The 10,250-nt window shown below is 61.7% G+C and overlaps 1 protein-coding gene across 4 annotated transcripts in view; it reads right to left on the bottom strand.

Annotated features, from left to right (window-relative positions):
* Positions 1-2,675: 2,675 nt before the first annotated feature.
* TNRC18 (trinucleotide repeat containing 18) overlaps positions 2,676-10,250 on the bottom strand; it is a 71,508-nt gene continuing 63,933 nt past the window's right edge. For all 4 annotated transcript variants that reach the window (XM_090288660.1, XM_090288662.1, XM_090288661.1 and 1 more), the window contains 6 exons: positions 10,126-10,242; positions 9,301-9,465; positions 7,703-9,033; positions 4,721-4,957; positions 4,548-4,622; positions 2,676-4,169 (listed from right to left, as the gene is read on the bottom strand). In XM_090288660.1, coding sequence (XP_090144786.1) covers positions 3,963-4,169; positions 4,548-4,622; positions 4,721-4,957; positions 7,703-9,033; positions 9,301-9,465; positions 10,126-10,242 — 2,132 coding nt within the window. In that variant the 3' untranslated portion in view covers positions 2,676-3,962. The remainder of the gene's footprint in view (positions 4,170-4,547; positions 4,623-4,720; positions 4,958-7,702; positions 9,034-9,300; positions 9,466-10,125; positions 10,243-10,250) is intronic.

Raw genomic sequence — 10,250 nt, 5'->3', positions numbered from 1 at the left:
AGGCCGGCGGGGGAGGGACCCACACGGCTGGCAGCCCAGGGCCGCTCTGTGGGGAGGCAGTGGGGCTGTGAGCACTGGGGCTTTTTTTTTTTTTTTTTGGATTTTTAAAAAGTATTTTATTTATTGCTGGGAGGGGAAGAAAGGGAGGAAGAGGGAACCGTCCGTGCGTGGTTGCTCTTGTGCGCCCCACGCGCCCTCGCTGGGACTCGAACCGGCGCCTGGTTCTCAGGCCGCGCTCAGTCCACGGAGCCGCGCCAGCTGGGGGCAGGGTTCGCGCTTTGAAAGCCCTCGGGTCTAGAATGGCTGCATCCCAGCCACTTGAAGGAGCAGAAAGACAAGGAGGAGAGGGGCCCTGCCCCCCACCCCCAAGACGTAGAGCCGGCACCTGAGCGAGGCTGAGTGTTCCGGGCTCAAACCAGGTTCTCTTGCTGATCTGTGGGATCTGGGCAAGTCCCCGCTCTGTTCTGTGCCCGTTTCCCCAAGGAGTGCGGTTGGTCCACTCATTGGACGTGGGTCCCTTGGGCGGAGCATTGGGGCAGGAGGCCGGCTGTCCAAGGGCCGCCTGTGCGCCAGGCCGCGGGGACCTAAGCCTGGAGCGGGGGGGGCGGGGCGGGGGGGGCGGGGCGGAGGAGCGATGCCGGCAGCAGCCGCCAGGTGGCGCCAGCGCACCGCCGCTTCCGCGTCTGCGAGGGTGGGCGGGGCCGCCCGCCACCACGTGACTCGGGGTCTGCGACGGACCTTCCCCGCCTTTTCCCGGCCGGACGCTGCCTGCCTTAGTTACGGCTGCTAAACGCCTTGCCGGTTCCTCTCCACGCAGCCGTGGAACAGCAAAGCCCGGGATGTCACCCGTGTTCCGTGCACTGGGGTGACGCGGGTTGGGGTCAGGATGGGAGGTGACCTCAGGGAGGAGAGCGGGCAGCGCCAGGACTGCAGGCGGCCCACCCCTCGTCTCCGCGCCGGCTCAGGTCCATCAGGACCGTCAGCATCGTCTTCAGTGTGGGTTGGCTGGGGCGGGCTTGGGGGACGCTCAGCTTGAACTTTTAATTTTTTCAAAGATTTTATTTTTAGGGAGGGGAGGAGAGAGTAGAGGGAGAGAAACATCAGTGTGTGGTTGCTCTTGTGCGCCCCCACGTGCCCTCACTGGGAATCGAACCGGCGACTGGTTAGCAGGCCGGCGCTCGGTGCCCTGCGCCGCGGCAGCCGGGGCTCAGCTCGGATTGTGGAGGAGACGCCTCCCGGCGCAGCCCCGCGGTGGCCAGACCTTCCGCACCGAGAAACGCGTTCCCTACCCGGGCTGCTCAGCCCTTCGAGTGCCAGCGTCGCTGTGAGCGATGCTGACAAATTTTCCTAAAAGTGCCAGCGTCGCTCCCAGCGCCTGTTTTCGATGGCTATAAATGTAAGCAACAATGGGATAATTCCTGTTTTTTTTTTTGTACCTCGGGTTATATATTGATAACATTTTTCTCATGTTGATCCAAATTTCTAATTTTTACGCTTGTTCAAATAGTTATAATTTATACTTACATTTTAAACCGTCTTTATAATTTCATTTATCTTTGCAATCCTCAAAACTCTACAGTGTTCATGCGATGCGTTACCTGCATTTGGATGAAAACATTGAAGTATTGGAAGAAGGTTGTGTGCAATGTATTGTCGGGAATGCTGCCGAGTGCGTGATTCTTTATAAGGAAAACTTTTTAGGTGGGAACAGTCGCGATTGAACTTCAACCCCTCCCTGACAGAAGAGCCTGCCAGAGAACGGCATGAGGTTAGGAACACTGTTAACAAGTCCAGCAGTGAAGATCCACCAGGTCCCTCACGTACATGGCGTAAAGATGCTTCCAGAAAGAAAGCTAAGATCGTGTAAGGGATACTCAGCACCGGAAACAAAAACCCGGTCGAGAACAGCATGTGTGGCATGTGACAAATGGCTGCACCCACGGTGTGTCAGTAGCCACAAGTGTTAATGTATGAACATTTTACTATTACTGTAGTTTATGCGTTTCATTTTTGTTTATAAACTTTCATTGTTGATATCTATTGCTATGTCTCTAGTGTGAATGCTGTTTGTGTTCACTTTTTCTGTACACTATGAAGTTTTTTTTCTTCAAAAATTTGGTGTACTTTTTCCTTGTTATCCATGTTGCTACGTGTTTTCAAATTAGAATCATAGGTTTTAAATTATGCCCTATATTATACTTCAAAAGCCATATTGAAGAAATTTATTTTTTCTAAAATTGTTATAATCTTAATGCAATAAATTTTTTGCTAAATTGCATCAAAGGCCACTGCTTAAAAAATTGTATTTACTATATGTCGTGAAATTTTCAGCAAATTATTATGAATAATAATGTTTTTACAGACATTTTTCATAAACTCTGCGTTTCTCACACGAATTTTAGCAATGACGCATGGGACTCAAAGGGCGAGTACAGTGGCCACTAGTGAGGTCTGGCTGTTTACCTGTGGGACATGGTTGGTGCAACCCAGAAACTTTTCCTTTGATGTAAATTAACTGCAATTTAAATAGCCACCTACGGCCAGGGGCCAGTGCCCCGGGCAGCACCCAGCACCTGTGCCCTGAAATGTCAGCTGCCCTCACCCCACCCTCACCAGAGCCACATCCGGACCCCAAGCCCACCCCGGGCCCTGAAATGAACCACTCCAGACAACGGTAGTTTTCCAATTATAGCTTTTTCTTTTCTTTTCTTCTTTTTATGAAAAAGATCACACAGTATTCGCCAACAAACAAAATTCCAAAAGAAACTTAAAAAACAAAAAAGGAAAACAATAATTCCCCCCAAAAATAAAACCAAAGTCTGGCTTTTCCTTCCCTTAAGATTGTCTGGACAAAGCCTCCGGTCTCCTTGGAGGTCACCGGGCTGCTAAGTGCTTTCCTGGGCCAAACAGGGCTCGCAGGCCCCTCCTCCCTCAGCCTCTGCTCTCCCTAACTCCTCCAACATCTGGGGGTAAGTACAGTACACCTGGGCCGGGGGTGGGTGGGTGGGGGGGTGTGCATGGGACAAGGGAAGGCCCGTGAAGCTGGGTGCTTGCTAGACACTCACAATCTAACAGGAAATAAAAAATAATATTCTGCACGTCAGAATGTGTTCGCTTTTTTTTTTTATAATTTCATAACTATTTTTTCACAGTTTTAAAAAGTTTATATTTATATATATTTATATATATTTATCTTTATATATATAATTAAAAAGTTGACTCCATTTAAAGGTGTATGATACAGGGGAAGAGTCTCGGTACAATAAAACTGTACAGGTTAAGAACTGCCGCCTCCCTCCGGGTGTGGCTGGGACCAGGATTTCAGCACCATTGGGTTGTCTGTAGTGTGAGGGTCTGGACCAGGGGGCCTCAGGGCACGCAGCCCCCTCCACCTGGTGCCTGGCCAACGCTGCCGGGCTCCCCGCTCACCTGGCTCTGCTCCCCAAGTCCAGGCTGTCCTGAGAGGGGTGGGGCCAGGCCTGTGGCAGGCGCCCAGGGCAGGCCCAGCCTGGCCAGTGCAGCTGGTGGGCATCGGGCTGCCCCCACCGCATGATGGGAGGCTTAGGGTGGGCTCCATGCTGAGGGGAAGCCCAGCACTGGGGGCCCCGGGAGGACCCACAAGCAGCAGGAACCCCAGAGTGGGTGTCAGTTTGGCTCCCCGGAAGCGCCCTCTCAGTCTGTGTGAGCTGGGGCGCGGGGTCCCGGGCACAGCCTGGCCAAGTGCTTACAAGGTGCTGGGCGCGGCCCCGGGGACCGGGCAGAGCCATGCCCTGACGGCGGCGAGGAGCCCCCTCTTGGGAGGCTCAGAGGAGGTTCGAAAGGGGGGCCGGAGACATGTGCACATGTGTGCACACAGGTGCATGCATACGGGCACACACACGTACACTCACACGCCAGGATGTCCACGGGCACACTTGCATGCACACGACCAACACGCGTGGCCCGAGCCACAGCCCGCGGGCTCAGCACAGCACGGGCACGCCGTCCGTGGAGAAGATCATGCCCGTGGTGGGCTCGTAGGTGCCGGCGAGGTAGTACAGGCCCTCGCTGTCCTGGTGCTTCTTGGTCTTGAGCATCTGCTCGTACTGCTCCAGGCCCACGACCAGGCACTTGTGCGACACCGTCTGCACGTCGTTCTCGTCCACGTGCGAGGACTGGTACAGCGCGCGCTGTGGGCGGACGGCCGGCGTGAGAAGACCTCCCGGACCCATGGGCCAGGGAAGCTCGGGGGCAGGGACCCAGAGACAGAGGGACACTGAGGGGGACCGAGGACAAGAAAGGACAGAACTAGGAGACCCAGAAGCTGAGACAGAGATCAAGAGACAGAGACAGAGAGACTGGGAGACAGCAAAACCAAGAGGCAGAAAGAAACGAGACGCAGGCCAAGCGACAGAGACCTGACGCATAAGAGACCCGAGTGGCAGAGACAGAGCAGAGAGCAGGAAGCAGCAGCAGAGGCCGAGACAGCCCTGGAGCCACCCCAGGCTGTGGGGAGGGTCTGTGACGGTGCCCTGCCCGCCTGCCCCGCTGCCCCACTACCCTCCTACCTCCATGAAGTCCTTCCTCTGGCTGGAGGCCCGCAGGGCTGCCGGGAGGCTGCGGCCGGACTTCTGGTCCCAGTGCTGTGTGCAGGGCCAAGGGGCGGTGGTGAGCCCGGGCCGGCCTCCCCCCGCCCCAGGCCCCAGGGGGCCGCCCTGCCCGGACCCCGCGCAGCGCCCACCTGGCCCTCGTGGAGGCGCTTGCCCGGGCTGGTCTCCTCGGGGTGGTAGAACCACTTGACTCGGACCACCATGTTGCTGCCCCAGGACTCCCACATGCTCTGGATGCGGCCGATGTAGGGCAGGTTGGGGCGGCCGGCCGACAGGAACACGGCGCAGTCCCCGATGCGGATCATCTCCTTGCCGCGCACGATGGCCTTGTAGAAGAGCTTGCGGGCCTTGCCCTTCATGCCGCGGCGCTGCGGGACACGTGGCACGGGGGGTCAGGGCGTGGTCCCCGGGGCCTCTGCCCAGCCCTGCAGTTCGCAGACCCTCCTCGAACTTAGCAGTCGGAGGGGCGAAGGGAAGTGAGGCCCCGGCTGACTCTAATGGGGACACCTCATCCCTCCAACAGGGACTTGCGACTCCCCGTTCCAGAGCAGTGTTGACGAAGATGTCTCGAGGCCCACAGACCCCACGCCTGCTGTGGACCTGCAGGGTCATGAGAGCTGCCTACGCTGACCCCAACTTCCAGACAGCGACAGTGTGGCCAGGGACAGTGCGGGGCGGAGTAGCGGGCGGTGCTGCCCAGGGTCTAGTGGCTGGGTGGCTGCCGCACAGGTGGGGGCCGCAGAGCACACCTGCAGGGGGTGGGGGTCATGGAGCAAGGCCAGCTCCTCCCAGGCAGCTCGAAGCCAATTTTGGGGCCTAAACCTGAGAAACCTGCATGGGAATTCCCTCCCTTCTCCGGTGGCCCCCTGCTACCTTCAATCCGCTGGTTCCCTGCTGTGACGGGCAGTTACAGCTGCCCACCCGGCTCCTCCTGGACTCCAGGTGCATTTTTTGGCAAGAAGCCACGCCCCTTCCCACAACCCCACCCCCTTGGTCCGTGGGGCTCCCCACTGGGAGCCACCTCATCCCAGCAGCGGGCACAGATCTAGGTCTGGCCAGTCCCACCTCCCATCCTCCGCTGCCCGCTGCACCGAGCTCCCAGGGGGGCTCCAAAGCCAGAGACATGCCACCCACCTTTGCCTGAACCCCTGGGAGAAAGACACTTCCCACCTCCCATCACGTCTAAGCTGCTAGAACGTGGGTGAAAGCCACTGGGGCTTCCTGTTCCCAAGAAGGGAAGGGCTGCTGGAGAAAGAGACCAGGACAAGGGAAGCCACACATCCCCGACTTTTCTAAGAGGCCAACTGGCTGGGCCGCGTGCTCTGCAGCAGCGACACTGACCACGGAACCCGCACCAGCCGAGGCCGATGTGAGGGCCAGGCCAGTCACTGCGAAGGCAGGACAGCGGGGTGTGCCTTTCTGTGGCTCAGGCTGTCGCTCCCTGACAGGCCCCTGGATAAGGCGCTGTGGGGCCAGCACTCCAGGGAGCCTGCCCTGCAGTGGCTGGGGGTCTCCACGCGCAGGCCCGCTGTCTCAGGGCGGGGGGAGTCTGGCCAGCAGGCTCTCAGCCGGGAGCCAGACATCGGGCAGCCAACCCAGCCCTGCAGGCCAGAGGGGCTGCCCCTAAGCCAAGTTAGTGTCACCCAGGCCAGAAGGCTGAAAGGACAGCGGGAGCTGAAGGGGACGAGGGGCTCCCGGACTCCCTGCCCTTTGACCCTTGGCCCATTCTCAAGAGCTGTGCAGGGGTGTGGCCTGCGGCAGGTGAAACAGCCCTCTCCTCTGAGGGGGGTGCCAGCCACCTCTAGGTAGTGGGGGTCAGGGTGTTAAAGGCTTCTAAGGCAGAAGCCCCCAGGCTGGAGTCTTGGCTCAGAACACCCCGCAGCTCCTCCAGCCTGGTGCACATACCCCGGGAGCTCACAGTGCAACGTGCCAGACCTTTCCCAACTCCTGAGGGGCCTTGCCCAGGACCCTGTCAGCTCATCGCTGTCCCCCCCAAACCCTCATCTGCCCTTCTGCCCTGGCAGGCCCAACTTGGGAGGTGCAGACCCAGTGGGTGCCTTCCGAGTCCATCACAGGCCGGACCTCAGATCAGAGACTCCTGGACCAGGGGGACGGGCGCCGTCAGGGCCAAGGGGCCCGAGACACAGAGCCGGCTCTGCCTGTCCAGGGGCACGGGACAGGCTAGTGAACACAAGGGCCGCTCCTTCTGCACGGGGAAGCTTTGTATGTGCATGTGTCCGCATGGATCTAGACAAGCACACACGCATGTGCATGTGAGCATGCGGTCGTAAGTGTGCAGTGTATGCCTGTGCGTGTGTGTGTCCCTGTGTACAGATGGTTAGGCAGACACAGGGGGGCCGGGAGGGCTGCTTCTGGAGGACCGACTGTCCTCTGCTGAAGGGGTGACCTGGACTGGGCGGACCGGAATGTTCTGGCTTTCGGGCCACGCTATTCAGCTTGGGGGTGGGCACGTGATCCCACCAGGCCCAGGAGACCCAACCGTGGACTTCTGCTGGCAAGTAAAGGGAAAGAAGCCCTGGCTGGGCAGCTCAGTCAGTTAGAGCATCTCCTGACACACCACGGTTGCAGGTTCGATCCCCGGTCAGGGCACACACAAGCAGCGACCACCGAAGGCATGAGTTAGTGGAACAGCAAATCGATGTCTCTCCTTCTTCCCCACGCCCTCTCTCCCTAAGATCAATAAACACGCTATAACGATAAAATGAAGGGAAGACGCGCCTTCTGCTGGGGTTGCTGAGCTGGCCAGCCGGAAGCCCGAGCCGTCCCACCACGTGGGGTTACTGCGGAGCTGAGAAGGGGCTCACGCAGAGGCAGTCGGCTGTTGGGCCAAGAGGCTTTGAGCCCCTGTTGTTAAGGGATTTGTGTGGCCCTTGCACACTGGCCTGACTGGGCTCCCAGAGGGGTAACCTGGGTCCCAGGCAGGGACTGGGGGCAGTGCTACTCTGGGAGGCTCTGCAGCCTGGCGCTGAGACTCAGGGCGCCCTCGCCACTCACCCCACCCCTCCACCGTGGGGCTGCCGGGAGGGCGGGAGGAGGGAAGGGCTGGCCCAGAGCAGAACAAGACGACATCTCCAGACCCTCTGCCCGGTTACCTGGGTGGGCTTCCCGAACCACTTCCAGAGCTGCCGGGCAGGCAGGAAGGCGGCGATCTTGGGCCTGTTCTCCACGGACGGCAGGCGCTGCCGCTTGGCCAGCTCCTTGGTGGTGGGGAGGTGGACGCCCTCTCTCTTCTTGGGTCGGCTCTTGGCCCCGGCCCCGGCCGGAGCCTTGGGCTGCAGAGGCTGCGGGGGCTGCGGTGGGGGGGCCTGGGGCAGGGGCGCCGGCGCCTTCTTGCTGGGAGAGTGGGCCGAGGAACGCGCCTTGCCCGCCTGCTTGGGCGCCTTGCTCGGCAGGGCCGGCGGGGCCGAGGGACCAGCCGCAGGCACGGGCGCCGCCTCGTCGTCTGAGCTGCAGGAGTCGTCGTCTGTGGTGGAGGACGAGGACGAGGACGAGGATGAGGATGATGAGGACGATGAGGACGACGAAGAGGAGGAGGAGGAGGAGGAAGAGGAGGAGGAGGATGACGAGGAAGAGGAGGAGGAGGAGGACGAGGACGAGGAGGAGGAGGAGGAAGAGGAGGAAGATGAAGAGGAGGAGGAGGAGGAGGAGGAGGAGGAGGCCCTGGAGCTGGAGGCGGTGCAGCCCCGGCCCCCATCGCCCCGGCCTTCTTCCTCGCCCTCTGTCTCCGAGCTGCTGGCGCTGCCGCTGTCACTGCTGCTGCTGCTCTCCGACTCCTCGGGCCCGTCCTGCTCAGCCTGGCCCTTGTCCGGGCTCTTGGGGATCCCCGAGTCCTCGAACGTGAGCCCGGCCCCCGGCTCCAGGGCCAGGTCGCCATCCCCAGCCTTGGGCCGCGCCGCCTTGGGCTCGCTGCTACCCGCTGCCTGGCCGTAGCTGCCCAGCCCCAGGAGGCTCTTGGGCTCCGGCCAGCCGCCAGCCCCCGGCTCCTCCCGCAGCAGCAGGGCCTCCTTGGCCTTCTTGCTCTTGGGCGACGTGACTCCCTCCCGGTCCAGCTTGACAAGGGGCTCGGCCTCGTCCCCGGGCCTGCGGGCGCCCTTCCCGGCCGCCTCCTCGGCAGCCCGGGCCTTCCTGGGCTTGGGGCGGGTGGCGGGCATGGTGATGGGCACGGTGGCGAGTGGGGTGGGGGCCAGGGCGGCGGCGGGGGCCGGCAGCTCCCCAAAGGGCTCGGGAGCCGGGCAGCTGGCGAAGGTGGACGGCACTGGGCTGGGCTGGGGGGGTGCTGGGCGAGCCTTGGGGGCTTTAGCCCGCTTGTCCACGGGTTCTGGGGGACTCTTCTTAGAAGTTGGGGTGCTGATCGGCTCCAGGGCCAGCGGGGCACTGGGGACCTCATCCGTTGAGCCCCCCTCCTCCAGGACAGCAGCTCTGTCTAGAGAGGAGGAGGCAGCACAGGTGAGGTGGGGCCGGGGCGCCCTCTCCGGCCCTCAGTCCCACAGGCGTAGCCCAGAAGCAGTTCGGGGAGCCTCGGCTCTCAGCCGGGGCACTTTCCTCCAGATTCTGGGGCAAACCCCCTGAAAGAGCGCAGCACCACCTCTGACAGGTGAGCGCCCCGGAAGCCTGTTTCCCAGCCTGCCTGGTGGGGTGCGGGGGGGTGTTCTGGGTGCAGTGGGCCCCGTCAGCCCCCCTTGTAACCTACCGCCCTTGGCTTTGGTGCTGGGTTTCCGCCCACGGCCGCGCGCCTTGGCGCCGGGCTCCTCGGCCCCGGTCGCGCCCCCGTCTTTGCCGTCGCCAGTGTCCTTGCTGGTCTTCCGGCTACGGCGCTTGGCACTCGGCACCAGGAGGGCTGGGGACGGCTCAGCACCTGCAGGCAGGACAGACGGCGGTCAGGTCGGGGCCTCCCCCCGCAGGGCCTGCGGAGCCCTGTCTGTCGTGAGAGCAGGGATGGGGAACTGCGTGCCCGATGGCCACGCCGTCGGGAGGGAGGCAAGTCCTGCAGGGGCAGCCCAGGCATCTGCACGAGAGCCCGGCGGGGCCCCTGCGAAGGGACAGGCGGGCTGAGCAAGGACGCCGAGCACGGGCCAAACCAAGGCCCTTACAAGCCAGGCCGCCCCGGGTCTGGTCCCGGCTGTGCCCTACCTGGACGTGGGACCCTGGGTGAGGCTCTGCGCCTCTCTGAAGCTGTTCTGTCAAAGGGGACAGCGTCTCCAGACACACAGGACTGAGGCAAGAACTCAGCATGACCGTGGACAGATGGAGCGGGGCTGTCAAGCGTTACTGACCAGCCTCCCACAGCCCGGGCCGCCTGGCCTGGCCTGGCCTGCCCTCATGGGCCTCGGGACACAGAAGTTGGGGGACCCTGCGATCCCCCTCTGCTAGCTCCTCCTGGGAGCCCCCACCCACAGTTTCTGCCACTTCCAGCCCCTGTGACTGCAAATGGCCCAAATGGCAGAGCCCCAGCCAGGCGTGCGGGCCGCGGCGAGGGCCTGGGGCCAGCCAGCTGGGGCACGGGACCACTGCTCACACTGGATCTTGTAGTCGGGAGGCAGGAGGCGGATGTGGGACAGCGGGATCCTCCCGGTGTCGCCATCGTCAAACTCCACTGTGATGAGGTCCCCGTCGTCCTCAAGGCCCAGCAAGCCTGGGGGG

This window comes from Furipterus horrens, unplaced genomic scaffold, assembly GCF_987537825.1.
Source record: "Furipterus horrens unplaced genomic scaffold, mFurHor1.1.pri manual_scaffold_10, whole genome shotgun sequence".
Classification (NCBI taxonomy): Eukaryota; Metazoa; Chordata; class Mammalia; order Chiroptera; family Furipteridae; genus Furipterus; species Furipterus horrens.
The sequence above is the reverse complement of the archived record's forward strand: the minus strand, read 5'-3'. Positions and strand labels throughout refer to the sequence as shown.